This window comes from Microchirus variegatus (genome assembly GCF_963457635.1).
Source record: "Microchirus variegatus genome assembly, chromosome: 21".
Taxonomy (NCBI): Eukaryota; Metazoa; Chordata; class Actinopteri; order Pleuronectiformes; family Soleidae; genus Microchirus; species Microchirus variegatus.
The window spans coordinates 5,675,903-5,702,865 of NC_139822.1; the positions used below are offsets into that span (position 1 = coordinate 5,675,903).

At 40.2% G+C, this 26,963-nt stretch overlaps 1 protein-coding gene across 2 annotated transcripts; it reads right to left on the reverse strand.

The window, feature by feature from the left end:
* Positions 1–426: 426 nt before the first annotated feature.
* ranbp3b (RAN binding protein 3b) lies at positions 427–26,139 on the reverse strand (the record flags this gene model as incomplete). Of its 2 annotated transcripts, XM_083907525.1 has the most annotated exons (17): positions 427–1,599; positions 3,450–3,639; positions 10,971–11,113; positions 13,205–13,325; positions 13,421–13,545; positions 17,201–17,297; positions 17,379–17,454; positions 17,552–17,643; positions 17,773–17,889; positions 18,211–18,320; positions 18,517–18,609; positions 18,761–18,826; positions 20,421–20,492; positions 20,599–20,676; positions 20,756–20,792; positions 24,225–24,280; positions 26,086–26,139. In XM_083907525.1, the coding sequence occupies 17 exons, from the start codon at positions 26,105–26,107 to the stop codon at positions 1,556–1,558; spliced, it is 1,539 nt and encodes a 512-aa protein (XP_083763651.1). In that variant the 3' UTR covers positions 427–1,555. The 2 variants fall into 2 exon arrangements, with proteins under 2 accessions (XP_083763651.1, XP_083763650.1); XM_083907524.1 differs by lacking the exon at positions 26,086–26,139 and having other exon boundaries at positions 24,225–24,308.
* Positions 26,140–26,963: the final 824 nt, after the last annotated feature.

The following is a 26,963-nucleotide window of genomic DNA, read 5'->3' on the forward strand; positions in this document are numbered from 1 at the left end:
TGAGTCACTACAGAGAGATAGAGAAGGGATTTGTGTAACCACAGCAGTTATTTTGGATGTTGCACCGTTGCCATAGATGTATGCATTAAATATCAATAGCCATGTGGACAGTGTATATAAGCACTTGTTTATGCATCCTGCTCAGTGCAGAGCACAACATATGTCAAACGCGTGGATCAGATGTGACAAACATAACGGTTGAATCACTCAGTCCATGTTCAAGGTTGACATCTGGTATTTCTTTTGACTGTTCATGCTCCTGTAGAATAATTCAACACAGCCACATGTGACTGTCCGTGTTCACATACTCCACTAATTGGTTTGTGCAAGTAAGGAACGTAAACATATAATCAAGCTTCATGAAAAATTAAAAGCACAGATGTCAGTCCAAAATTGTTTATTTTGTAAAGGGGGGGGCAGGTGGAGATGAGAAAACATGGCGCGCTACTAAATGATGATATATTCAAATGTACATGACATTCAAAAGGGTATTACAGTTTCACTCAATGTTTCTACACATGAAGTCTTCATTCCAAAAGAATTTCCAAGTGTATCTTCATTAAACGTTATTGTATGTTTCCAAAATAATAAAAATGTATCAACACAATTAATTCTTGGGACTCTGAAAAGAAAACAGAAAAAAAAACAGTTACATGCAGAATGTAGACTGATGAGTAAATTTGATTGAAAACAAAATATATAAAAAAAACAAAAGCCCTGAAGGTGAATGACTAACTCATTTTATTAATTTAAATAAAATAAAATTGAGGTGATTCCTTCTGCCCTTTTGTCTTCCTTGTTCACACACATTAGCAGAAATGGCATTGATTCAGGATTTTATCACTATAATATAGGTCAATTGGAAATATAAGAAACGGTTATTAATGACAACTTGAGAGGCCATGGCTGGTGATTACAAACAGCCCACTTGTTGATGCCTGATGAAAATGAAAGAAAATGACAGCCCAAAATAAATTACATTTTCCAAAACTTAACGCACAGACTGGTTGAAATGTTGGAATGAGGGAAAGGGTTGGAAGGGTAGGAGACTTGATGTAGGAACAACTGACTGATGACTAGTCAAATACGCTGAATGAAGCTCCTCTGGATGTGTGGTATCCAGATTTACGGCTGTAGAGTGAGTAAAAAGGTCCCAAAGTACAAACTGCAGTCTTAACATTTGCCATACTTTAAAATGTAGAGGAAAACACCCTTATGCTCATCAATATGATGAGCAGAAAAGTCCCAAACCAAAGCTTTGAAGTCTTCATCTTTGCTATGGGGAAGAGGGAAAAAATACTCAAAAAATAAAAACACAAAACGGGAGAGGGAGGGCGAAAAAATAACGACTCCAGATATTACGCTGAATGCAGAGAAGATGAACTGCACAAGTTGGGTGAGACACTCCGGCACAGGGGGTTATTTCCTGGAGCTAGACTTCTAATATCCAAAAGTACTGGTCTGGAGGACCCATGTTGGTCAAGGGGTGTCCATGGAGATGCCCACAGCAAAAAGCCTTAACTTCAGCATCTTAGCAGGCTGTCCATTTGTGACGCTATGTGCTTCCTGCTGCCTGGCTCTCCCCTCCCTCTGAGTTACCTGCAGGAACAAATTGACAGCATGTTGACATAATGTATGTCTGTGGGCAAATGCCCTGGATATATTAAAAAGATCCAGTTTGCAGCATTCAAGAGAATTAAATTACTACCCTTAAGTATGTTGGTTTAAGTGTACAATTGATGTAAAATAATTTGTTTTATGTGCCTGTTAGGTGTACTTTAGGCAAGGGTCTTGCTTTAAAGAGGCCACCATCTTGCACGGCCATCTTTCTACAGAAGCCTGAACCAGAACATGTGTTTCGCAGTTTTAAGCAGAAGCCTTTCATGCAAAGAGGAACAACAACATTATTTCTGGTATGTAATTATTTCACTGATGTGCATAGTAGGGATGCACCGATTAATCGGCCAGTGATCGGAATCAGCCGATTTTCACGTGATCGGCCGAAATCGGCGACCAGCCGATCAGTCAGAATATTACGATTTTAATAAGCCGATCAAAATGCACCCGCATCGCGCAGCATCAGCAACGCACATGTAGTAGAGTGTAGGGCTGGGCGGTATACCGGTTCACACCGAATATTGTTTTTTTTTTCAGTTATGATATGAATTTTTAATATAGGGCCATGCCGGTGTATTTGATTACACAACATGCGAGTGAGCGCTCTGTACGTAAACGTTTCATTAATGTTTATATATTTGTTTCAATCACTGAACGAAGCCTGTCATATTTGGGACAAGTGTCAGGACCTTAAATCACTTGCAGAAAACTTTTGATCAGCATTTGTTTGTTTGTCATTTAAACCTGTGTGAGGAGAGAGAGAGAGGCATTTTTGGCACGGGCGGGGGAGAGAGAGAGTGAGAGAGAGAGAGAGAGAGAGAGAGAGAGAGAGAGCGAGAGAGAGAGAGAGATGTGCGCTCTTGGTCATCAGTTCATTTACTTATTTGTGTGTAGGTACTATGTTGTGAAATATGTCTAAACTTAAATAAACTACACATACAGGTAGTGATTAGTTTTTGTATTTTTAGTTGGATATTGGATGTGAACTGATTGTATTTCTATGTTAAAATGTTCTATTAAAGATTATGCAAAAATATATATCTCTCTGTATGCTGTAAAGTGGTTTAATTTTTTTTTAAATCGGCTAAAATCGGTATCGGTAGGTCAAACTTCTTGAAAAATCGGAAATCGGCCCCAAAAATGGCAATCGGTGCATCCCTAGTGCATAGGAAAGGTGTAACTAATGACACTTTTCCATTATAAAGTTCTAGCATTACTCAGCTCTACTTGACTCAAGTCTTCTCGAATAAGTATCGGACAAGTCAGTTTTCATGACTTCATAGAACCTCCTCAACGCGGGCGAGTCGATATAGCACAGGTGCACGGACCTGCTGGTCTACATGAAACAAAAACAAACTAGTGATGGACAAAGCAGTTGCTTTCAGTGAAACTGAATCATTAGAATCAGGTAATTAAAAAGATCTGTTCACGGAATTGTTCAGTACTTCCTGCATGATTGGAGCACAGGCTCCGTCTGACAGTCACAGAACTGAAATACAGCTGAACTGGTTATGATTTGACGCACGATCACTGGCTTACACCAGACTCCTCTGTTAAATCATAACATCTTTAGAAATTTCCTTACTAAATGTTAACACTGATCTACAGTTTCAGTGATGACACTTTCTGCTAATCAGTCAGTGATTATAGGCTCAGCTCACTTGGAACCTCCCCAGAACAGGTACCAAAAAAGCACAAGGTAGGCAAGGCGACATAAGTATACCTAATCTAGGGCAGCACTAATGTAACAACCAATCAATCATAACGTTTGTATGATTTAAAAATAAAACCAGAGGAGAGACACTTTGAACAAGGAGATAAAAATCACTGACTTGTAGCAGGAGTTGAGGCAGAAGCAGAAGCATTGCCTTCCTCGTCACTGTCGTCTTCGTTGGACTGTGGTATCTTGGCCTCAGGGATGGCTGTTGGTGGTGCCTCAGGCTCCTGCTCCACTCTGCTCTTCAGGGCCAAGATGCGGTGATGCAACGCTGCAGCCAACTGACCGACGTCCTTAGAGCTACCCTAAGAAAGAGAGACGGGTACAGAAGAGTCAGCCACACAGGGGAAGAGGAGAAATCTCGAATGGCACTCAGTGAAGTGCATACCATTAAACAGGCCTACTCCCTCTAACTCCAACCCTCTACCCATTGATGTTATTATTGTTATTATTATTTTGTTGTTGTAAGGTGACCTCGTTTGTCATGAAAGGCACCTCCAAATAAAATGCATTATTATTATTATTATTATTATCACCTGACCAAAAGAGAGATGTACACATAAGTAGCTCATAACATTGAGATTTATGTTGAGATTATTTTTTATTCAGGAAAACGAAAAAGCCCCATTTTGCAATGTCAAGTGAATAAAAGTTCTGGCATTTGCTCTTTTTACTGGATCAGCACCAGAATGTAATATCTTCTGTTCTGTACTGGCCCATCCACCAAGTATGCAAAGGGTTCTCAAATTATTTTTGTAACCCTTCTTCATCAAACAGTTAAATAGAAAACACAACCTCCTTTTTCAGAGGGATAATGATGTTTGTGCTTCTGGAAAGGTTTTAATGTATTCTTGTAAGAAGTTTTGAATCTCATTAACAGACTTTCACCAAACAACAGGAGTTGTCAATAACTGTATTTATATCGTACCAGAACCAGAGAGCATCTTTCATATAATTCACGTCGAGACTGTAATCTGTATCGTTTCCCAAAAACCATGAGGAAGCACTTGGTGACAGTGGCAAGGACAAGCTTCCTTTTAACAGATAGAATCATGAAGCAAACTGTGGCATGTGTTGGGTGTGAGAGAGCAGTATTTCTGTTTAAAACATGACTAAACTGTTAAGAACAACTTTTCACTGGAGGAAATTGACATCATATATTCATGCAAGCAACCGGTACACATTTTTATTGGTAACTGCCATGTTCACTAGGGCTGTAACGATACACAAACTCACAATTCGATTTGTATCACGATTTTTGACCCACGGTTACAACTTAATGTAACATTTAATAACAAATATTTTGGAACACTGTGAACAGATTTGAACATAAATAAATAACCAGAGTTCTCTCTTTTCTGTAACAAAACAATACTGTTGAAAAATACAAAGTAAATGATCAATCAGACTGGGATTTGTCCCCAAAGCATGCTGGGAAGTGTGGTTCTTCATGAGAAGCAGTTTTGTTCCAGTGGAAATAAATTGTTTTGATAAACAGCAAAGGTAAGACAACATTTCCGCTTGTATTTCTTGAAAGTCAGTTGTTTTGCTCTCATTTAGGGCCTGGATCCGTGAATCTTGGCCGTAGAGTGATAAGAATGTTACCGCTGGAATCTGTGAGTTCTCCGCTGTTTACATGATCACGCTGACGCCCCGGCGCGTTTTTTTTTTCCCATTCCTGCGGGTTTGATCCATTGGTGTTTTAACTGTGTTTCGTAAGATTGGTAGCACTAACGGCTCATATCATGTGGCTGACTGGAAAAATAACTGGGAGTTAGAAAGAGCGTTTGGCGATTCTGTTTTTCTCACACCGCGAGACAGGTTCGTGGCTCCGAGTGTCGGAAATTCGATTTTGATACGCATATCGTTACAGCCCTAATGTTCACTGCAATGACATCACATCTTATCCCTCCACAATGAATGTGCCCCCTTTAATCAACTGGTGGTCATATTGTCACATTAATAGGATAAACTTTCATTGTGACAAACACAAACTTTTCCTAATGTAACTAATCAAACTTATGGTCTTGCAAACAATGCAAATGGACAAACAAACAAACAGTCACTAAGACATAAGTAACATTAATAGCCTGCTTCTGTCTTTCTGCTCCTTAACAATAACCAGAATCATAATATGTGATGCTTGATGCAAAGTTGCTGGTATCAATGAACACATCAGGTCTGCTTAGGCTGACAACCCATAGACTTTGACCTACATCGGACCGGAGTCATACACAACAGGTTGTGAAAGATATGGGCTGCATGTATTGGATGTCATTTTCCTGATGTATTTGCACTTTGTCTATTCCCACATAACAGAAATGTTCTGTAACTTGGAATGCAGATTGGAGCTGAGGTATTAACAATTGTTGAGAAACTTCGTGTGAATCACCATATGAAATCATCCACATGGCAGGCGAGAACTTACAGTTCTGATCCCGCCAATAGAAAACAGCTGGGTGTGACATTTTTTCCTCCCTTTGCCAGCACCATCTCCTTCACTCTGCTGTACCAGTATGGTGTGAGGCATCTGCCAGACCATACACACATTTTTGAGCTTCTGTAAACCACCATCTTTTTGAGTCTCAAAAGGTGTATTGATGTCAATGCCACTTGAAAGATGCATTCCTTGCAGAAAAGCAGATTTTATGTCCATAGACATAAAATCCTTTTCACAACTGGTCTGTCACTTCTAACTACTCAAAACCTCTAGCCACAAGCCATGCTTTTAGTACTAACCCAGTGACTGTTTCTTTTAGGGTGCACACCCATCTAGTAGGGATGTAGTTCTGTCCCTCATTTTTGACCTCAAATACAGTTCTTTGTCTCTTCATGTTTTTGCTAAGTCAAATGAAACATCTTTTGTAATTAAAGCTCACAGAGTGGTCCTATCGCAAATACATGCAAGTTATGGAGGTCAACTTGCATACACCGACTTGTTTTTATGGACAAAAACCTCCTAGTTGCTACAAACCAGCCGATTGAAAACTCTCCTCAACGAAGCTCTCATCAGCTATGCTGTTACAGACCGAAATCTCACCCGCATTACCCCCAGTTCACTCTGCCAACTCCTGTCTGTGCTTGTTGTGTTCGTCATGTCTCATCACTGTCAATATCCTGATATACATCGACTGTATTTCACTTCTTAAACCCGAGGTAGAGTACTTTTAACACATCACAATTCTGACAAACACTGGGCCATCTTGACAATGATGACTCCTGGGGTCCATTTCACAAAGCAGGTTCAACAAACCTGAGTCTAACCCTGAACTCCAAGTTGATCTACTCTGAGATAGGAAACTGAGTTTTCGGTTCCACAACAGCTGGTATGGTTAGTTTGATCAACTCTGAGTAGTTTCACCTGAAGTTAAGCGTGTGCACCACAAGTATAAAAAGGCTGCATCAATGGAGCCCCGATTTGACGAGTCACAATGGCAACCGAGAAACGGAGGGTGACGTTCTTCACCCATTGGAGTTGGAAATATTAATATGCACATACAGTGAGTCTGAGCATAATTTTTCGAAGGAAGTGTAACACCACTGCAGCAGCAAAAGAGAGGGAGACGGTGTGGGGGAACATTGCTGCTCGGGTCAATGCGAAAGTTTAAATGTAGTCCTTTTGCAATCACAATAATATTACAGCGGGAAACTTCTTGGGTGGTAGCCTATTAATTTATTTGATTTAGGTGCAATCCGACGGCGGGTAAGACCATGCCATTATCTCATGGGGGTACCTCATTTTGATCATGTTTTACATTGTAAAGTAAATGAAGTGGCTGTTTAAATGACTTACTTATTTATATCACGCTCAAGTGCTCTGCATCTCCGACGTTCAATAAAAAACTCCCATTTGCAAAAAACGCAGCGCAAAAAACGATTTCTGCTGGGATGTGAGAGCATGACTGCGGTTGGTAATTTTGGAAATGTAAGGACATTTCCAACATTCACAAAGATAAGTGTCTGGAAATGCAAAAACATCTATGCGCGGTCTGAAAATCATCTTCCGGTGAATATTGAATTCTCTGCGCAGTGATGCTGTACCTGCATCCACGGGATCATTGTCAAAGGGACATGCCATGGTAGTGAAAATAGTCGCCACTTCTAATGTAGCCAGCAAAACAGACGGCAGAACTATACTACGCCAAAACTCGCCTACTGACTGAATGAATGAGGAAATCAAATACCGTGTGTGGCTGAAAGAGGGTGGAGACGGAGAGAAACTCAAGGTTTGTTGAGAAAAACCTGGTCCAGAGCATGTTACCATGGTAACTGACCGAGAGCTTAAGTTACCTCTCTCTGTGAAACAGGCTAGAGTTACCCCTCTTTTTCTGGTTTGAGTTACCTCCCTTTGTGAAACGTAAAAAAATCAAGAGTTTCCCTCATTTCAGGGTCAACAGACTCAGAGTTTTCACTAAACCTGCTTTGTGAAACGATCCTTTCCATTCTGGATAGTCCACTTTATCATACACTTTGTCTCCAAATTCATATTTCTCCTTAGTTTCCTCAATGCTCTTGTGATCCTTTCTGAACATTGTGCTTCAGTAAAAGCCTTGCTTGATGTGTGTGGTGACTTGTTTTGTCACTCATTCACTTGTGGTGCCCTCTAGTGCTGGGGATTTGTCAATGAGCACTGAAGGCATACTGGGGGTCTGTCCAAAGACCAACTGATAAGGACTGTAGCCAGTCAGTCTGAAAAATGTACTTAGTATTTGTAAATTTATTTCATAGATAAGATTGTTGGGCTCATATGAAGTGCATTTATTATTTCGCTCCCTGCAATTATAAAAGTTTGTATTTATGTTCATAATAAAATGTTTTCAATTTGTTTTTGTTTACAATGTGGGATAAAGGGCTATGCAAGTTAAATATAACATTTGTTATATTGTTAGGTCTCTCATGAGCGTTACTATTACTATTACATAGTAGACGCTCTTGATTCAAGATGCATTTCCTTCTCGTAAAGTATTATGACAGTAAGTCACTTGTTCCTTTTTTAAAAAAGAAAAAAAAAAGTTGCCGGGATCTGTTAAGTGGCCAAGTATGCAAACGGAAACAGACAAATTCGACAACCCATCAAAAAATGTAGTGAAAATGGTAGCGGTACACAATAAATTACACGTCCTCTTGTCCAGGTGCCGATTGAAACTCAAGTCACACCATCAAATACGCCATTATTAAGGTTATATTGTTATTGTCAATAAAGATGTTATATTTAGGAATGCACCGATAATTCGGCGGCCGAAACACGGCGAGTAAACTGTGGAACATCGCCTATTAAATGCTGGAAAGTCTCTTTGCGCAAAAGTGAAACTTATGAACTCCCCGTGACATTCACACAGCAGAGAACATTCTTTAACTTTGAACAGTTAACTAAAGACATCAGCTCATCTGATGCATCTGTTATTCCCTTAATTGCAGAGTTGTAGGGGTAATATTGCGTGAAGAGAAATTATACAGTCTGCATACAGAGAAGCGGAAGGCGCAGGAGAGGGAGAACAGTACAGCGCAGGGGCGGTGCGCAGAAATCTGTCTGCACCAGATGAGGGGGCACTACCACTTTTTTATTTATGTTAATTATTTTACTTTTTTTAAATGTGACCAGCATTGCATGGCTTGTTTTAAGATTCACTGGCATTTACTTAATTAGGATTTAAAGGTCCCATATTATACCCTATTAAACCAAGTTAAACTAGGTCCTGGTGCCCTAATTAACATGTCTGTGTCATGCTTTAGTCAAAATATCATAAGGATGAAGCACAATAGCAGTTCAATAACTCTGCCAAAACAGCCTTTTTCAGAACGCTCGGTTTTGTGCCTGGTCATTTACATGTGAATGAGACCCAGGTAAACACACATCCACTGCTTCCAGGGGAGTGTCGATCTAACTTAAGCCCAATTTATACTCCTGCGTAAAGTGCTCTGCGTAGGCTACGCAGAGTCCTCTGCGTCGACCCAGAACCTGTTGTAGAGTCTCTGCGTCGTCTCCGGCTGCACGGAATATTTTTTAAGTGTCCGTCACTCCGTCAAGGGACAACGGAGACGGCAAGAGCTGCGATTGGTCCTCAGGACAGGCCGAGCGAAGCTGCTCTGTGCCGGCTCACAGTGCGCTCCGAGCGTTCACAGACGGCGGAGCTGAACACCGCTGACTTCGTCGCTGCCGAACTATAAATACGTCATATCTTAACAAACACAGCACATGTTTAAACTCTAAATGGCCAATTTCTCGCCTCAAATTATCTTAAAACTGCGTTCCGGGACATAGAAAAGTGACAAACGGCCACTGTTTCAACAACAACAGTCTTTCTCCCTCAGACGCCATTGCTCACTGTAGACAAAAGCACAACAACCTTGCGCAGCGACACCTACTGATCGGGCAGGAAATTGCAGCACCTATCCGTCACCACGACGCAGAAGTATAAAGGCTCGAGTGGTCTACGTGGTGACGCAGACGGATAACGCATTACGCAGTCGGAGAAGTATAATGTGGCCTTTACTATCCACAGCCATACTGTCGCCACTCATCACCTATTGTCATGCACCGTCCTCACAACCCCCGCTCCATATACCCCATAGTAATGTCCGTTTAGCCGTTGTTACTGAGGTGGCGTGTATGTAAATTCCCATGCTAGAAAAAGACCCTGAACGCACCAGTGTTACTGCGGCTCCGACTGACGTGTGTGGATCAACAACACGAGGAGAGAACTGGAAACACGACAGAAAGGCAGCCTTTGGTTGAGAAGAAATGTAGGACAACATCTACATCTTTCTGCAGTGCTTTCAAACGCGTGCTCCTTATATCACCGATCCACACACGCCACTCGCTAACCGCAGGCACGTAACTTGTGCTTTCAAGGTGTCCCTCCAGCATAGGAATTTAAACACACGATCAACAACAAAGGGCTTGTGAAGCTTGTGGGGAGCTACGGTGGAGCTGTGAAGTACTCTGCCTGGCGGTGTGCCAACATTCACGGTGAAATGTGTTGCTATGTCGTCATTGCGAGAGAGGTTAAAACATTGCGTGTTTTAGCGCCTATACTATACAAAGTGGAACCACTAAAACATGACTGAGTCTTGTTTTTTCACATTTTGGGGACTGGTATGGCCCACTGAGTCCCAAATATAAGTACTAAAAGATTAAAAAGTTGATTTTGCACAATAGGGGACCTTTAACTTAAGTGAAAACAATTGAACAATTGAGAAGTCCGAAGATTCAAGAAGTAAGTTACATTTCAGTGGACATTTTATTCACTGACACAAAAAGCACATATTCTATGGTGGTAAAGTAAGTATAAAAGGTAAAAAAAAAAAACAGAATAAAAAAAATTAAAAAGGAATAAACGGAATTCTAAAAAATTTAAACGGAAAAAACGGAATTTGGAAAAAAATGGATTTCATAGGGCCCTACTTTTCCGATGATTTGGTAGTGTAGTATTCTTGTCCTTCGCATGTGTCCTCCATTTTGACAACCTTTTTCTAGACTGTACACATTTTGAACTCAAATTATATTTTTGGGTTTGACTTTAAGCAAAATGATGATTATCAAAAGAAAAAACAACTTCATGCCACTGAACAAGCAACATGGCAAATCATTTCCATTAATAAAGCACAGTTACAACTTTGAATTTTACATACATACCGATATTAGGAAAACCTTGACTCCCTGGTCCTCTGTGTCCATGGCAGTGATTCGTACACTCTTTTCACTGGCCTTGTCCACCTGCATCTGGGGCCAAAGTTTAGTGTTGAGGATCAACCGGAGGCTGCCCTGGGTCCTCATCACTGAAACATTTCACCACAAATACAAACAGCAGCAATGAAGTACAGACCCAAGTAGCCACCACTACCTTTACCATCTTCTCAACCTAAATTTGATCTTAGAGGTAGTAGTAACAAAAACACAAACAATTTAAGGTTGATAGCCCCAGAAGGTGTCATCTCCAACCTAACTGAGGATATTTTAAGCATCAATATTTTATAGCTATTTATGTATTGCCATGAATAAAGTGGTAACAAATATATTAAATTACACTATCGTCTTCAGGGTTTCCCTCAGAAAACCTGCTAAGCCTGGTGGTAGGACCTCTCGGGCAGCCCACCGGCGGCCCACGGCATTATTGTAAGACCTTAATTTACAATACTTAAACACCAACTATAGAGTCTTACAAAAAGACACACTTGAAATTAAATAAATAATATACATTTTTTTCACTTAAATACTAATTAAGTAATCGGCCAGTGAATCTTAAACCAAGCCATGCAATGGTTACATTTAAAAGTAAAATAAATCAACAAGGCGACCTTGAGTGTCATGTAGGGTTGGGAATCTTCATCATCGAAGCGAAACGATACGCATCTCGATACACTGTCAACGATTCGATACATTAACCATTCATGAAATTTACCAGTGATACGAATCGATTCTCCCACCTATTACGATAAAGTGCGATACAGTATGATTTAATTAGTGATAATTAAAGTGATACGATAGGATATGATGCGATGCAGAAGAAAATTAAACTACCGAATACATAGTAGTTCTCAAGTTATTGCACTTAAAGCATTAAAGCTGGCTGTGACTTTTATTTTGAAACATAGGAAATACAACAGAGATCAGAGAGAGCTTGAATGGGCTGACACACTGCTTTGAAGCAGAGACAATGGATTGTTCACAGGTATCTCTGGAACTGATACAAGTGTAACCTTTAACAAAAATCTGAAAAGATAACTTATGTATGCCGAAATGTGTTATACCGTTTGCTACCAGTAGATGGCACTAAGCAACTAGTGCATACGTTCTTGTTTACAATAAAATAAGCACTGACGAAGTGAGTGAACTTGTCTGCGTAGCTCTGTGTGTAAAAGTGTTTACATATTGACGTAAACGGGAGCAACATAACTCTGTCTCGACGGGGTTTGAGAAACATCCAAGTCATGTCGCCGCTTCAGGTAAGTTTGTTGTGCCCCCAGTGTATTTAACAGAGTCACGGCACAAATTACATATCACATTTGATTTATCCAGCTCTCCACCACGCTTGTAAAAGGCGAAACTTTTCCACACACTTGACGGCAACCAGCGAGTTTATCACGTCAGGTTCTTTCTCCATGTCTCTACCATCTCTGACCTCTTGGTGACAGAATCTGAAGATCGGAGCGCACTTCGTTCGCATCATCGTTTTTACTCCGTGGGCTCAATATTTATATAGAAGACTCTTTAGCACTGTAATTAAGGGAATAACAGATGTATCAGATGAGCTGATGTCTTGAGTTAACTGCTCAAAGAGAGAGAATGTTCTCTGCTGTGAAGTGAATATCGTGGGGAGTTCATAATTTGCTCTGTATGCAGCCAAGTTTCGCTTTTGCGCAGAGACTTTCCAGCGTTTAATAGTTGCTGTTCCACAGTGTACTAGCTCTGTTTTGACTGCCGAATTATCGGTGCATCCCTAAATATAACATCTTTATTGACAAGAACAATGTAACTGTAATAATGACGCACTTGATAGTGTGACGTGGCCTCCCAGGCTTATAATTCACTGGGGGAAACCCTGGTCTTAAAATGTTTTAAAATATGAATGATACACGATTAGTAGTAGCTTTATGTTAAAAAAGAAATTATAATTAAGAAAAAAAACTTAATCTGTAAACATTTCTCATTACACCAACCACAATGAGTTGAATGCAGTGTCTAGACTACTTAAGTACTCCCCCTTGTGTTCAATGTCAGGTATTGAAATTATAACACCAAAAAACTTTCTATTTAATTCAAGATCAATTTTACAAACTAAGTCAACCAGTCAGAAAATACATGTACCACACTATGAAAACAAGACAGCAAGATAATTTTTCCACCAAAGTTTCCACAGATGTGTTTACCTAGACGTGACTGTAGCGAGCCGTCGTCTGTTGATGCCATGTCGTTCAGCCTCAGCAAACCTCGACCTCTTTCTATCCACGATTGAGCAGTTTTTTCAAAAACATATAACTTGCACTGCATCTGAAGGAAAAGTGCAGACAAGCAAGCACTTTCAAGAGTGTCCATCTCATTAATTTAGTGCATCTTGAATCAAGAGAGCCTACAATGTAATTTACCTGTAAAACGTTGCTTTCCGATTCCTCTCCGGTTTTGACGTCAACTTTCTCTAAGATGCACTTCTTGGCTGTGGCTTTGGTGTACGCTGCTGCAGACTCCTCCAAAGACTCTGACACACTGTTCACTGGTGAGATAAAAAAGACAACAGTGAGAAAAGGTCTCAAAAATGTCGATATGAAAGCCAGCAGGGCGTCCGGGCATCCTGGGGACGCCCTGTACTGAAAATAATAAGAAATTAGATGCCCTACTTTAAGGCAGAACACCGAAACGATGTTGTGATGGCGCGCGGGTATAGACAGGTGCTGCGTGCTGGCAGCAAAAACTACGGCCAGCGCGCGCTTGTTAGGTGACCACCAGAGTGAAGAACAGTGATCTTGACTGGATGAGATGCCGTCTTCATTTGTGTAGCGCTTGTGTTATGTCCCCCACCCCCATTGTAAACTTAAGCGCAACCTCATTCGCACTGCACGCACACGCTTGGACACGCACAGCCACTCGAGAGAACGAGCCGGTGGCGCACGCACCATCACCTGAGAGCGCAGGGAGCCTCCTCAACCTCCGTGGTCGTGAACTTTACGTGTTTGTGACACTTCGACTTTTTTTACTCCTAATTTTTTTGACGAGGTGCGCACGTGTCGATCGTTTTGTCGTCAAAAAAGTGCCATCCCTACTGGAAAGTGTCTTTGCGCAAAAGCGAAACTTGGCTGCAGCGCAGCGCTGGTTATGAACTCCCCGCGACACTCTCTTCTCTCTCTTTGAGAAGTTAACTCAAGAGATCAGCTCATCTGGTGCATCTGATATTCCCTTAATTACAGCACTAAAGCGTCTTCTAAAGAAAGAATGAGACCACGGAGTAAAAACAATGAAAAGTGCGCTCTTGAGAATCTGTCAATAGTTTACTAAGATTACTACTCTGATCTCCTGTATTTCATCGCGACTGTAATCGATCCTCGTCATAAAGATCATTATGTATGTGTCATATATGAATGTGGGGATGAAACTGCGGACAGAGAAATTATATATTCCATCCATACGAAGGGTCCGCTTACAGTGGCGCACAATGCAGGAGAGAGAAGAGCAGAGTCAGCAGGGGCGGTTATATTAAAAAATAAAATAAAATAAATGTTACAAAGTTGGCACAATAATTAAATTCGGTTTTTCAGTTTCTTTCCATTTTGAGTTACTTGCCCTTACTTCATGAGTCACCATAATGATAATGCAAAAAAAAAATTTTTTGGGGGGGGGGGGCGCGAGGGGGGACACCCTCTAAAAAAATCCTAGCTTAAAGCCTGTAAGACTGCCATTTCACCATGGATTCTTTTTTCCTTGTAACCCAAAAAGATCACTCTCCACAAAAACAGCCTGGATGGAGCTGTATGATGATTGAGGGATTCGAAGAATAATTCTTAGTTAACCCATTTAGGCAGGGAAAGCATTGCCACATTTCTACCGTTAAAGCCAGGGGCGATGTTGCATATTTCTACCATTGAGGTCAGGAAAGCGGATACGTCAGTTTTCGTCTTGTTTTGAAATTTCTTGTGAAGGCAGTGATTTTGAGGAGTTTCTCGGCTTCAACGGCATTATTGCTTATGTCTGATATCTTTGAAGGCGCTAAACCAATCGAATGGGATTTATGGTTAAGACGCGTTTGAAGACGACAAGGTCAACAGTAACAACGATGCGTTTTAAGGTTTTGAAAGTGACTGGAAGACGGAGAATTACCACCGTAATCGGCGGAGTGTTTTCAACCACACACCAGGAGTGAAAGTCGATTTACCTGCAGATGCCGCACCGCTGTAAGCACTATCGCTGTCACATGTGAAGCAGACTGTTACAGTCATTACATGCTTTTGTTCTTCCCAGTCCATTGGGCAAAATCAAGGCACCAACACAAGTTGATATTACTTTATTTTCTGCTGTGTTTTTTTTTAAACTGCTGTTCACTTTACTTTTACATGAAGGTGCATCTAAATACACTCAATTTCGCAGGAAAGCCACAAGTGTAAGCACTCACATACTTTTTGAATTTTGTTCCTATCTGCTAAAGAGGCTGAGAAATCAATCATTTAGTAGGCATCAACACAATTGCTGAATTTGAACCTCAGGTTTTAGAGGTCCTTTCTGAAGTCACACTTAGGTTTTACAGGCATTTTTTGCAGGCATTTCAGGCCTTAATGGGTTAAACCAGTGCTGTAAAGGTTGTTGCAGACCAATTGCAGAAGAGAAACACTTGTTTGCATCCACATTATCAAAGCCTAAGCATAGAGCACTTGCGAAACTCATTTTTTCTTCGTCACTGGTTTAAAATGACTGCCACAGTCAAAAATGAACTAGAGCTGCAACTAACGATTATTTTCGTAATCGATTAATCTGTCAATTATTTTCTCGACTAATCGATGAATCGTTTGGTCCATAAAATTTCAGAAAATGTTAAAAAACGTTGATCAGCTATGGTCCAACCCGAAAATTATGATGTTCTCGAATGTCTGTGTGGAGCAAAGAAACTATTCACATTTAAGAAGCTAAAACAATCAGAAATCTGGTTTTAATCATGAAAAAAGCTTCAAACAGATTATCGATTATCAAAAAAGATGGCGATTAATTTAGTAATCCACTAACAATCGATTTATCGATTTATCGTTTCAGCTCTAAAATGAACACAGAATATCTGTACACGACCACTTGAGCCGACATAATGACATTGGTTGTAATTGGGGCTGTAACGATACACAAACTCACGATTTTTGACCCATGATTCGATACATTCCATCCGATTTTTTTTTGTTATTTAAAAAACGTTTTATTTAAACAACATTTACTTATATAGCAACTTAATGTAAGATTTAATAACAATATTTTGGAACGCTGTGAACAGATTTGAACATAAATAAATAACCAAAGATTTCTCTCTTTTCTGTAACAAAATTATACTGTTGAAAAATACAAAGTAAATGATCAATCAGACTGGGATTTGTCCCCAAAGCATGCTGGGAAGTGTAGTTCTTCATTAGAAGCAGTTTTGTTCCAGTGGAAATAACTTGTTTTGATAAACAGCAAAGGTAAGACAACATTTCTGCTTGTATTTCTTGAAAGTCAGTTGTTGTTTTGCTCTTACTTTGGGGCTGGATCCGTGAATCTTGGACGTAGAGTGAGAAAAATGGTACCGTTAGAATCTGTGAATTCTCGGCTGTTTACATAATCACGTTGACGCTCGGGTGCCGCTTTTCAATGTGTGCACTGTAACAGGTTTTTTTCCACTCCTGCGGGTTTGATCGATCGGTGTTTTAACTGTGTTTGATGAACATAAGAATGTTTATATGAGCTTTTAGCTGAGTTTCTGACCTTTCTGTGGGTATGCAGCCTGTCTGTGTTTGTTAAAGTAAGACATGGTTTTATGATGCTTTTGTCACTGCGTCTGATGCTGCCCCGGGAGCGGAAACATCAGTAAAGAAGAGATTAACGCGATTAAAAGATATACTGCGTTAATGATGACTGTAATTAATTAATCACAATTGACACAATAATTTGACACCCCTAATAAAAATAAGTTTGGTAGCACTAACAGCTCTTATCATGTGGCTGACTGGAAAAATAACTGGGAGTTAGAAAGGACGTTTCGCGATTCTGTTTTCTCACGCCACAAGAGTGAAGACAGTGGTGTCTTGTGCTTGTTTGAGGCTTATATTTGTCACTTAAATGAAGCAACATTTTTATTAATAGTCAACCCATACACTTGACACCAAACATTATTTGAGCAATCGGTGGAGCAGAGTTCTTACCCTTCTCTGGGGTGGGTTCCTGTGATGAAGGCTCTGAAACAGGTGTAGCTGGAGCCTCTTTATTTTCCTCATTTGAAGACTCGCCCTTCGGTGGGCTCTGAAAACACAACAGATTTCATTAGGACTTGAACAAAGCTCACTCATTAGGGCTGTCTATACAACAAGCTGTACAACTCACCAGAACTCTTTCAGACATGTTTTGCCCAAAAACAAACTTTGCCCCACTGTCTGTACTATTTGCAGAATTATTTGAACTGAAATGGGAGAAGCAAAAATTTGAGAGTTGATGAAGTTAATCATGAATGAAAAGGAGTTATTAAAAATACTCAATGGATGGCACTTGTTCAGTACCTTGGGGTAGAGATGTACTGTAAGAAATAATTAGTGCCCTCTGATTGGGAGTCACCATCCTTTGACTTGTCTTCTGTACTGTTCTCTTCCAACTAAAAAAATAAATTTCATTCAGTGTTAACTTCTCACAATCTCAAAATGAATTAAATCCTGATATTGCACTTGCAGATTTCCATCATCACACAAAAATAAACATGAACAACTAATTCAAACAAACATACCTTTGCTCTGTCTTTAATATTTTGACCAAACACAAAAGATATGGCTACATCCGCTTCCTTCTCTCTGCCACTATCATCTTTGTTGCCACTTGCTTCATCTTCCTTATTTTCATGTTTCTGCAAATGGAGGGAAAAAAACACACAGCAAAATTCATTTTTGCAGCCAGCTGTGTCTTTCCAAGTGTCAGTTTTACAATTACTTTTCAACCCTGTGCAAAATAAAACCTACAGTGATCTATTTGATGTTCAACAGTAACTAAAATTGCTATGAATACTTGTGAAATACTTCCTCATTACAGAAGAGCATCGAGATAAGACTTTGGCTGTCATATAAAGGAAAGAATTAAAAATAATTTAAATGTGTCCTGCTTTGGCTACAATGCCTGCAGGGCTTTATAAAATCAAGTCAGTCATAAAAGAGATGTGGCCAAGCCTCACCAGTGACTTGACGAGGGCAGCCGAGTGCTCTGTGTTGTTCAGGAAGAGTGACGTGGCCGTGAGTGGCCCATCCGATGACTTTTTCACACCATTGGTTCCACAACTGGAATCTTAAGAGCACAGACAAAAAGAAAAGCATTATATGTACTATCCCTAAGGACATTTACCCTGCAAGACACATCTAGAAATCACACTACTCAGGTTATCAGTATTCCGATTTAATGAATTATAAGGCTAAAAAAGCTTAAATTATAATAAATAATGTTTTATCAGCTAATAAGGGCAGGTGGCTCCAATCAAACTCACTAGACTCTAAATGTGATTTAGAGGGTGGTGCCTGGAGAACTGCAGGGCGGAGGACACTGCGTTGCTGCTCCTTGGGTTTCTGACTTGGGACACCTGAAAAAGACGAGTCCTGTCTCATACTTTTTAAATGCATTAAGATGTTTTGGGTCTACATGCTCAAGTCTAGATGTACGATTTACATCTTTTGAGAGGGTTCCTGTAAATGAGTGCAGGTCTGGGGTAACTTCTAACAACAAACACCAACCTGAACTTGGTGCCTGACCATGTATGAGAGTTGGTGGCTTTAAACGGAATCCCACAGGCTTCTCCTCTGGAGAGATTGAGCACATGAGAAGGCAGACATTAAAAAAAGATCGAATAGTCACACAGCAACTTAAAAGGGTAAATTCCTCCTTTCTTTGCCATTTTTAAACCACACTACCAGTCAGGCTTTTAGCCAGGATTTTTTTTTTTTTTTTTAAACAAGAGTTCTGTTGTGGTCCAGCTTCAGTGCCATAACATGAACGGCTCCAAGGGGCTCTGATCTATTTCTATCACCGTATCTCAGTCTCAGGGGCTTTGTTGGCCTGGCAGTAGTATTGTGGCCCTAATGCTGCTAAAGAATAAAATATAAACCACCTTTTAAAACTAAACACACTAATGCATACAACTACATAGCAATCTAAAGCAGACCAGTTTAGATCAGCAAATCCATTAGGTTGGAAATGACATAAAAGGCTGCAGTAACTGTCAGATACTTTGCAGGATTTTCACCTTCTATGTAAAGATGTTTTACAAAGAATTTATTTTGTTTTATGTAATACAGTATACTTGAAGTGGTTAGATGTGTGGTTAGTAGATTAATTTTACACTGTCTGTTCAAATTACCATCCAATCTTAGTCCTTAACCCATTGGCGCCGGGAAAGCATTGCCGCATTTCTACCATTAAAGCCGGGAGCGCGGCTGCGTAATTCTACCATTGATGCCAGGAGCGCCACTGTGTAATTCTAACATTAAAGCCGGGACATCGTTTTGAAATTTCTTCGAGCAAACATTTCAAAGGGCAGTGATTTTGAGGAGTTTCTCAGCTTCGATGACATCATTGCTGATAACTTTGAAGGCGTTGAACCAATCAACCTGGATTTATGGTTAAGACATAATTATGTTTGAAGACGACTAACCCTAACCCCCAAATTTCAAAAATGAGCTGGTGAAATATTTAGGCAGAGACAAATAAATTGGTCTCAATCTACCAATCAAATCTAAAGCACAAATAAAATTATGTATGTGACTGATTTAGAGTATGCTGACCTGAAGCTGAGATTCAAACATGTTCTGTAGCCACATTCAAAATTAAACTGATCATCGAGCTGACCCAATGTTGTAGAACATTATAAAACATTCTGAACAAAATGCTAAGCATTCATCCTCTCATAGGGACTATCAAAACAATTCCCCCATAAATGTTTATAATAATGAATCTGGAAAAAGCAAATATACATGAGGGCCACAACTGCCCTATAATCATTAATAAGCAATTCCAGTGACAACCAATGCAACAAATCTACAGCCAACCACCAGCACACAACACAGAAATGAAAACTGACTGATATTGTGGTGGCCTTCTTACAATAGTGGCATCATAAATGTGGCCAACATTTTCAGAGCTCGTTTCCCAGCTTAACCGAATTTCTAAGTGAACCACATTGTCAGAGATCATACAAGGTCATAGTGTTTCCAAGTCTTCTGTGATTTAATAGAAATGGATGAATTCAGTTGCATTTCTCGTTTTAGTTTGACTGGGTAGATAGTCTATTTGTAACTCACTCTTAAGAAAATATCTTCAAAAATTATATCTAGCATGTAATCTAAAAATGCAACCTTCAGTTTGTGAAAGAAGCTAAAAATGGTGTAGAGGTCTCACCTGGCTCAGAGTCAGAGTTCCCAGTTGGAGACTGGCAGAAACTTGAGGGCATGAATACATTGTTCTTGGGAACTGCAAAGTGGCAGACAAGCATCGCACTCAGCATACAAATCATTGTGTACACCACAAATAATCAAGACTAAACAAATGCTTCACTTAGTCAACCATACGCTCTTACCAGAATGTGGGGGTGGGAATGACGAGGTCCTTTCCCTTTTCACTGGGGGGCAATAGCTTGCCTCATCTTTATCTGAATCTAAAAGTGATAATAAAATATTAGCTCCATTTCTTTTTTATACAGGGGTGCAAAACATTAACAACGACATTCAATTTACCTTCTCCATCCTCTGCACTTGAGCCCTCTGCAGATCGCTGTGAGAAAACACAAGTATTTTAGTTCTTCTTCACCCCCAAAAAGAAGGTCCTCATCATTGAAATTAATACAAAGAGAAAGTTTAAAAAACAACACAGATTTGCATCCGTAGTAGTTGGGCGATATGTCGAAAATGTATCGTTATCGATACTTACGATGATCATCGGCGTCATTTTACCCATGTCGATATATTCGATAATTAAAAAAAAGAAAATAAAAGTTGTTTATGGCTGTGTGTGTATGTAGGCAGGGTACCGGTATGTTCATGTCCCTTTAACACACTCGGCTGTGTACAGCGTGTGTAGTCACGTGACTCCACGCCCTCTCGAACAAGAAGGCAAAGAGACAGTGAGGAAAGACGAAGCGACAACCGTGGCGAGTGCGGTAGCACTTTGGCCAACTTGCCGACTTTCTCGCTAAATCTGGTGACTTTCCAACTCCTCCGAGCGACTTTTTTGACAAAAGCGACTCATGACAAATCTCCCGACTTTTGGTGTTAGTGGAGACTTTTGTGGTGTTTGGAAACTCTAAAGTGAAAGCACGTATCCCTCCGAACAAGCAGCGAGTGCTGCCGGGATCCCCGCTAGAGCTTAGATCGGGCCCAAAAAATCAAGCCCGACCCTACCCGAGCCTAGCCCGGCCCGACACATTGACTGTAATTACGAGCCCGAGTCTGATTTAAACCCGTCCATTTTTTAATATGTGAGCCGTAAATGTACACGTATGTCCACCCCACATCGGGAGCTTGTTGTACCTGCTGCCTGATTTACAACAACGCTTCCTGGTTTTTAAATGATGTGTTCACGGCCGCAGGTTTTAACACCTTCACACAATACGACGTGCTATAACATACCACACGAACAAGACGAGGGAGAAAAACACAAATGCTTGATCAAGGGCTCAGGCAGTCAGTCTCTGACATCTGGCTTACAGAGCGCGGTGTAAATGTTTCTTCACTCAGTCTCACACAAAATAAATCACTGCATTTGATACATATCAGACATAACACACACACACATATTATATACATATTATGTCTGCTATGCGTCAGTACTGATATCTGTGTGTCACGGTGCACATGCTTATATCAGTCAAATGGTCAATTATGCAAATTAGGTGATGACGTCATCTAGCATCTTCGAACTTATTTCAAAGTGAACCACATTGTCAGAGATCATACAAGGTCATAGTGTTTCCAAGTCTTCTGTGATTTAATAGAAATGAATGAATTCAGTTGCATTTATCGTTATCAAGGTGAGCTGCTCAATATATCATGATATTGATTTGAGGCCATATCTCCCAGCCCTAATCAGTAGCACATATTAAACTTGGTATTATTTAAGTTACACGCACTGAATTGAAGGTTCTATAAATTCTATCTTAACCATAGGTATAGTGTTATTGTTGAAAGGTGCCGTTTTTGTAAACGCAACAAGGGTGAATTCCAATTAGTTGCTTAACCCTCAATCTCAAAAATGCGTGCTACCTCTAGTGCAAGTGCTGTCCCGATTCTCAGAAAAATTTAGTTGAGAGGCAAGTTTAAGGGCTGTATCGCCCTCAATATTGAGATTTTCTGAGACCACCCTTGGGAGCAAGGGCTACCAAGAATGCTTTGCGCGTTCTCACGTAACAAATATGGCGTCGAAAACAGCGAAACGAGTACGCTACAAATTAAGTATTTTCTTTGATAATAGAGACATAAAAATTATGAAAACCATTGTATTATCTTAGTTTAGTCCCATATTATGGATTACTTACGTCATTGTTGCGTAACATTTATTTTTATTTTACGATCTTTTGTCAATAGCCGGCCGGTGCGCACACGTAGGCCTGTCACGATAACAAATTTTGCTGGACGATAAATTGTCTCAGAAATTATTGCGATAATCGATAATATTGTTGCGCTGAGATAATTTTCAACTGGTATAATAATGCAGGTACACCTTTTCAAAGAGAAATAAACTTTTATTTTTAAAGAATATTTAACACTAGAACAGAATAAATTAACAAACAAGCAAAAGCAATAAATAAAATGGGTTAGCTGCACTAGGTTCACTCATCGTTACTCTGGCTTTACACGGCAACGCTCCCAGGTGAAACCGACAAAATATTTTATCAGATGTGCCTTTCGTTTAGACAGGGACGGCGTTTTTGGGGCTTAAAAACGCAAAAAAATGAACCCACCCTCCAGAGTGGAAATCTTAAAAACGCTCCGCTGTCGCGTTCCCGTCTAAAGGGTTGAAAACGCAAAAGTGTTTTCTGAGCTGCTCACGAATGTGGTGCCAACTTCAGCGTCGTCACGCTGGCTATCCTCCTGTACGCTGAAGTCAGATCCATGTGCAGTACAGACAAACAACAACAAACATGTGGATTAGAATCCATCAGTCGCACATTCAAGTCACCTTAGCTGCTCTGATACCTATCCAGGAGTCATTTCAGCAATTACCCAGAGTCAATGTTTTGGTTTTCGACTGTGGGCTACTCGGCGCTACTAGAGAGAAGTAGAAGGAAGTTTCAGCGCATACACACGACCCTGGTGTTGTTGTATGGCAGTGCTTCACAGCGCCACCTGGCATGCATACTACATCAAATTTCACACACTTTAGGACCCGAGAGAGAGAGAGAGAGAGACGGGGAAAACAAAAAAGCATGCAAATGGCATTTATCGCGGCCAGAAAAATTATCGAGCTCATTTTAATATTCGTGCGATTAATTGATTTATTGAATATCGCGACAGGCCTACGCACACGCGATCGTTTGCTATCGTTTACTTTCCAATAAGCATCTTGGTGTGTGGTAACTGTCAGCTGAATATGTCCATGGTTGTGGTATTTGTATGAGTATCATCTTATAACTAACTGACAACCCCATAACTTGACTGACAAACGGTCACAGTCTGAAGACGTATCTGCATTTAAGGGGTGTCCCATTTCTAAGTGACAAAATAACCCTCAACACTTGGTTTTGAGGGCGTTAAGATTAAGGGTTGAGCTTGAGGGTTAAGATAGGAATTGGCCCCAAGTATGTAATACAGTTTTGATGGTTGTAGTTTGTGGAGCTGTTCAGGTGATTATATTATGTGATCAGTGAAAAAAACACACCTCTCTCTGTATAATGCAAAAACAAATCAAAACTACATAAGCCAAAAAGTATTTTACAGTTTAGTAAACATCTCTTCTTTGTTGTTGGCAGTTCGCATCTGTAACGTTGCATCACTGCCGTCTTTTTCTCTTTCCTTTGCACAACTTCCTCCAAGATGAACCTCTGTTGTGTTTTGAAAATTCATTGCAGCCCTGTTAAAGCTCAGCTAATAATAGAGAAATGTACCTACTGTTCGCCAATGCAAGTATTGTCAGTGCAAGTGTTTTACAAAATTATGTCACTTTGTTTTCACGTTTGATTAATAATCACTTGAATAAAATCAAACTTACCTTCTGTGCTTTATCTTTTTGGAAAACAAACACTGGAGGTGCTATGGCAGGCTTGTCTGTAAAGAGAAGATGAAGGCAAGTCATCCAAGCACCAAATTAGGTAAAAAGCTATCATATTACTATATAATAAGACAAGGGGTGCTTATTATATGACCTTGAGGTACCCCTTACAAGAAGTGACAGAATATACATGTATAAGAGTATGTGATGTGTGTGAATCAATACTAATTAGCATTCTATTACATTATTCACACTAAGCTTTACATAACTGCACAACAACTTGCAGGTAGAGAAGTATAATGCCATAAGTGACAAAGTTCTGTATTACACAGACTGTATAATTATTATTATTTTTTTCCACCAAGTTGATCTGGAAAATGACATTTAGCTGATGCTGGCTAACATCTTATTTCGCTGCAGTGACACCATATACGACTGTGCAGTCTTAATACAAAATGTCAAATGAAAAGAAATAAATGCAAATGGACTTGTAATCAGCTACCTCTTCCACTGATTCTTACACCACTCTATTTAAATAACACCTTTGTAATCAAGAGGATTTCATTCGTTTCACCCGCAAATAATGTGTTGCTGCTACACACTGCTATCATATTTAAGCAGGACAGGAGTCACCAGGGCAGGTATAATTTGAATTCACAGCAGGTAATTTCATTAATCTACCTCCACACTGTAACTAAGACATATAATCCTATAACGTAAACGGACAAAGGTTTCCCTCTGTCTGCCTTTGGCCTATTACACTGAGCAGGTCGAGCATCTTCAATCCACGTTTTAAGCATAAACATGACAACACCGCTCATCCAGGTACGTTAAGTGAACGAACACTCAGGCGTCCCTTTCAAAAATGTGTCATGGCTATCACCGATTGTTTATGATTCACGATTAAAAGTATAAAAATTTTGCACGACCCATTTAACTAAAGCTTCGTATCACTGCCCATCTTACAGTAAGACATCTTAGAATTACGAATACAAGAAATTCAACATGCAACACTTATATTTCCCCTCAGAAATTCAAATAGCCCGAGATGCTCCCGGCTTCTGTAATCGTCTACACTAGCTGACCCACTCCAGCAAATACTCAGCGCCGCCGGTTGCTCGCAGAGGCAAACCTATTAGCTTGCAATACATGGGTACAGTGGCTGGCTATAGTTAGCTTGCTAATGCGCTCCATCCCGCGTGAGTCATTTTACCCCACAAACAAGGACGCCAATATTCTAGTCGAATTACCCCTGACCTAACGGTTTGATAATATAACATGCAACCATGGACGAAATACAAGACAGATCTACAGAAAGCAGCAATAATGAAAAACATTGCATCTTTTTTGAGGTTTCTCTTTCTACGCGCCTAAATGAACGCCAGGCAATCCTGTAACTAAGCACCGACTACGTTGTAACAAGGGGTGTCGTACTTTCAACAACAGCACATTAAATGGGGCAAACACACGTATACTGCATGTAAAATTTAGCTTTATCAACGGCCCCGCGGTCTTCGACCCATCGAGATTTGATACAAATCCAGGGAAGGCAAACAGTTAATCGCACTACCTGTAAATAGCCGGGTGTTAGCGTTCAGGGGTAAAGCCAGCTAGCGGCAGGCAGCGTTCGAGGGCGTTTCGATGCGTTCCAGGTATTACACACAGCCCGATCGTTAACACTGTTAGCCTGCGTGCTAACGCTGTAGCATTGCAAACGACGTAAAGCAAACACATCGCCGGAACTCGCCGCTAACGTGCAGCCACGAAGCCGCACTTCGGGTATTAAATATCCAGACAACACAATGCCCAGTTTATAATCCACAGAAGCCGCATTGTTTTTCTCATACAGCCACTTACTCACCTTCGTTTGCCAAGTCCGCCATTTTACTTCGACGCTCACACACCCACAACCCACCGCGCAGATAACACTAGTGGAGACAGATTTTTTTTCCAGTGGCCGAAAGCTCACTGCAACTGTTTAGCGAACTCTTTAAGCAACTCCGACCTCCGCTGGGCCGAAACTTCTGCCACATACTTTAACAAAACAAACTTCTTATGAGTATTTTTCTGATCTGTAAAGTTTGAAATCTTCCTAACCTTAGTTAGGAATTAGTGGATTTGTCAACATCATTATCAGGCATAAAGGTCCAGGGTCTAACATTTAGGAGGGTTTATTGGCGTGAACGTGAATATACTACTGTGTTTATCTGATATAATTACTATTAAAATAAAAGATGTTTACTTTGTTTTTATCCTTAGAATTAGCCTCCTATATGCACTTGAGGAAAGGGCAGAATATGAAGGCTGCCCTCTTGCACCACCATGTTTCAATGAACAGTAAAAGTAGCAGGCTGTTTGTTGATTGATCGGAGTGGCAGCATCTTGGAATCTGGCTATGTGAGGTTGCTCTGAGTTTACTAATACTGAGACTACAACTTGAATGCCCAGTTAATGTCAACAGCAGTATGGATAGCATTTTGCAGTTTAAACACTAGATGTCCCTAATTTGCACATAATGGACTCTTGAGTCATCTCGCTGTGTCTGTGTCAGTGTATGTTACATTCAGTAAATACTATTCTTGCTGCTGCTTTTGACCAGTGCTAGCTTTTCCTTGCCTGCCTTTGATCTGTTTATGAAGGTTAATGAAAAGGCAGTTACAGAAAATGGTATTTTACCAACTACATGAATTGAAAAGGCAGAAAAGCACCCTTCAAACCATTAGCATTCAAGCAAATCCA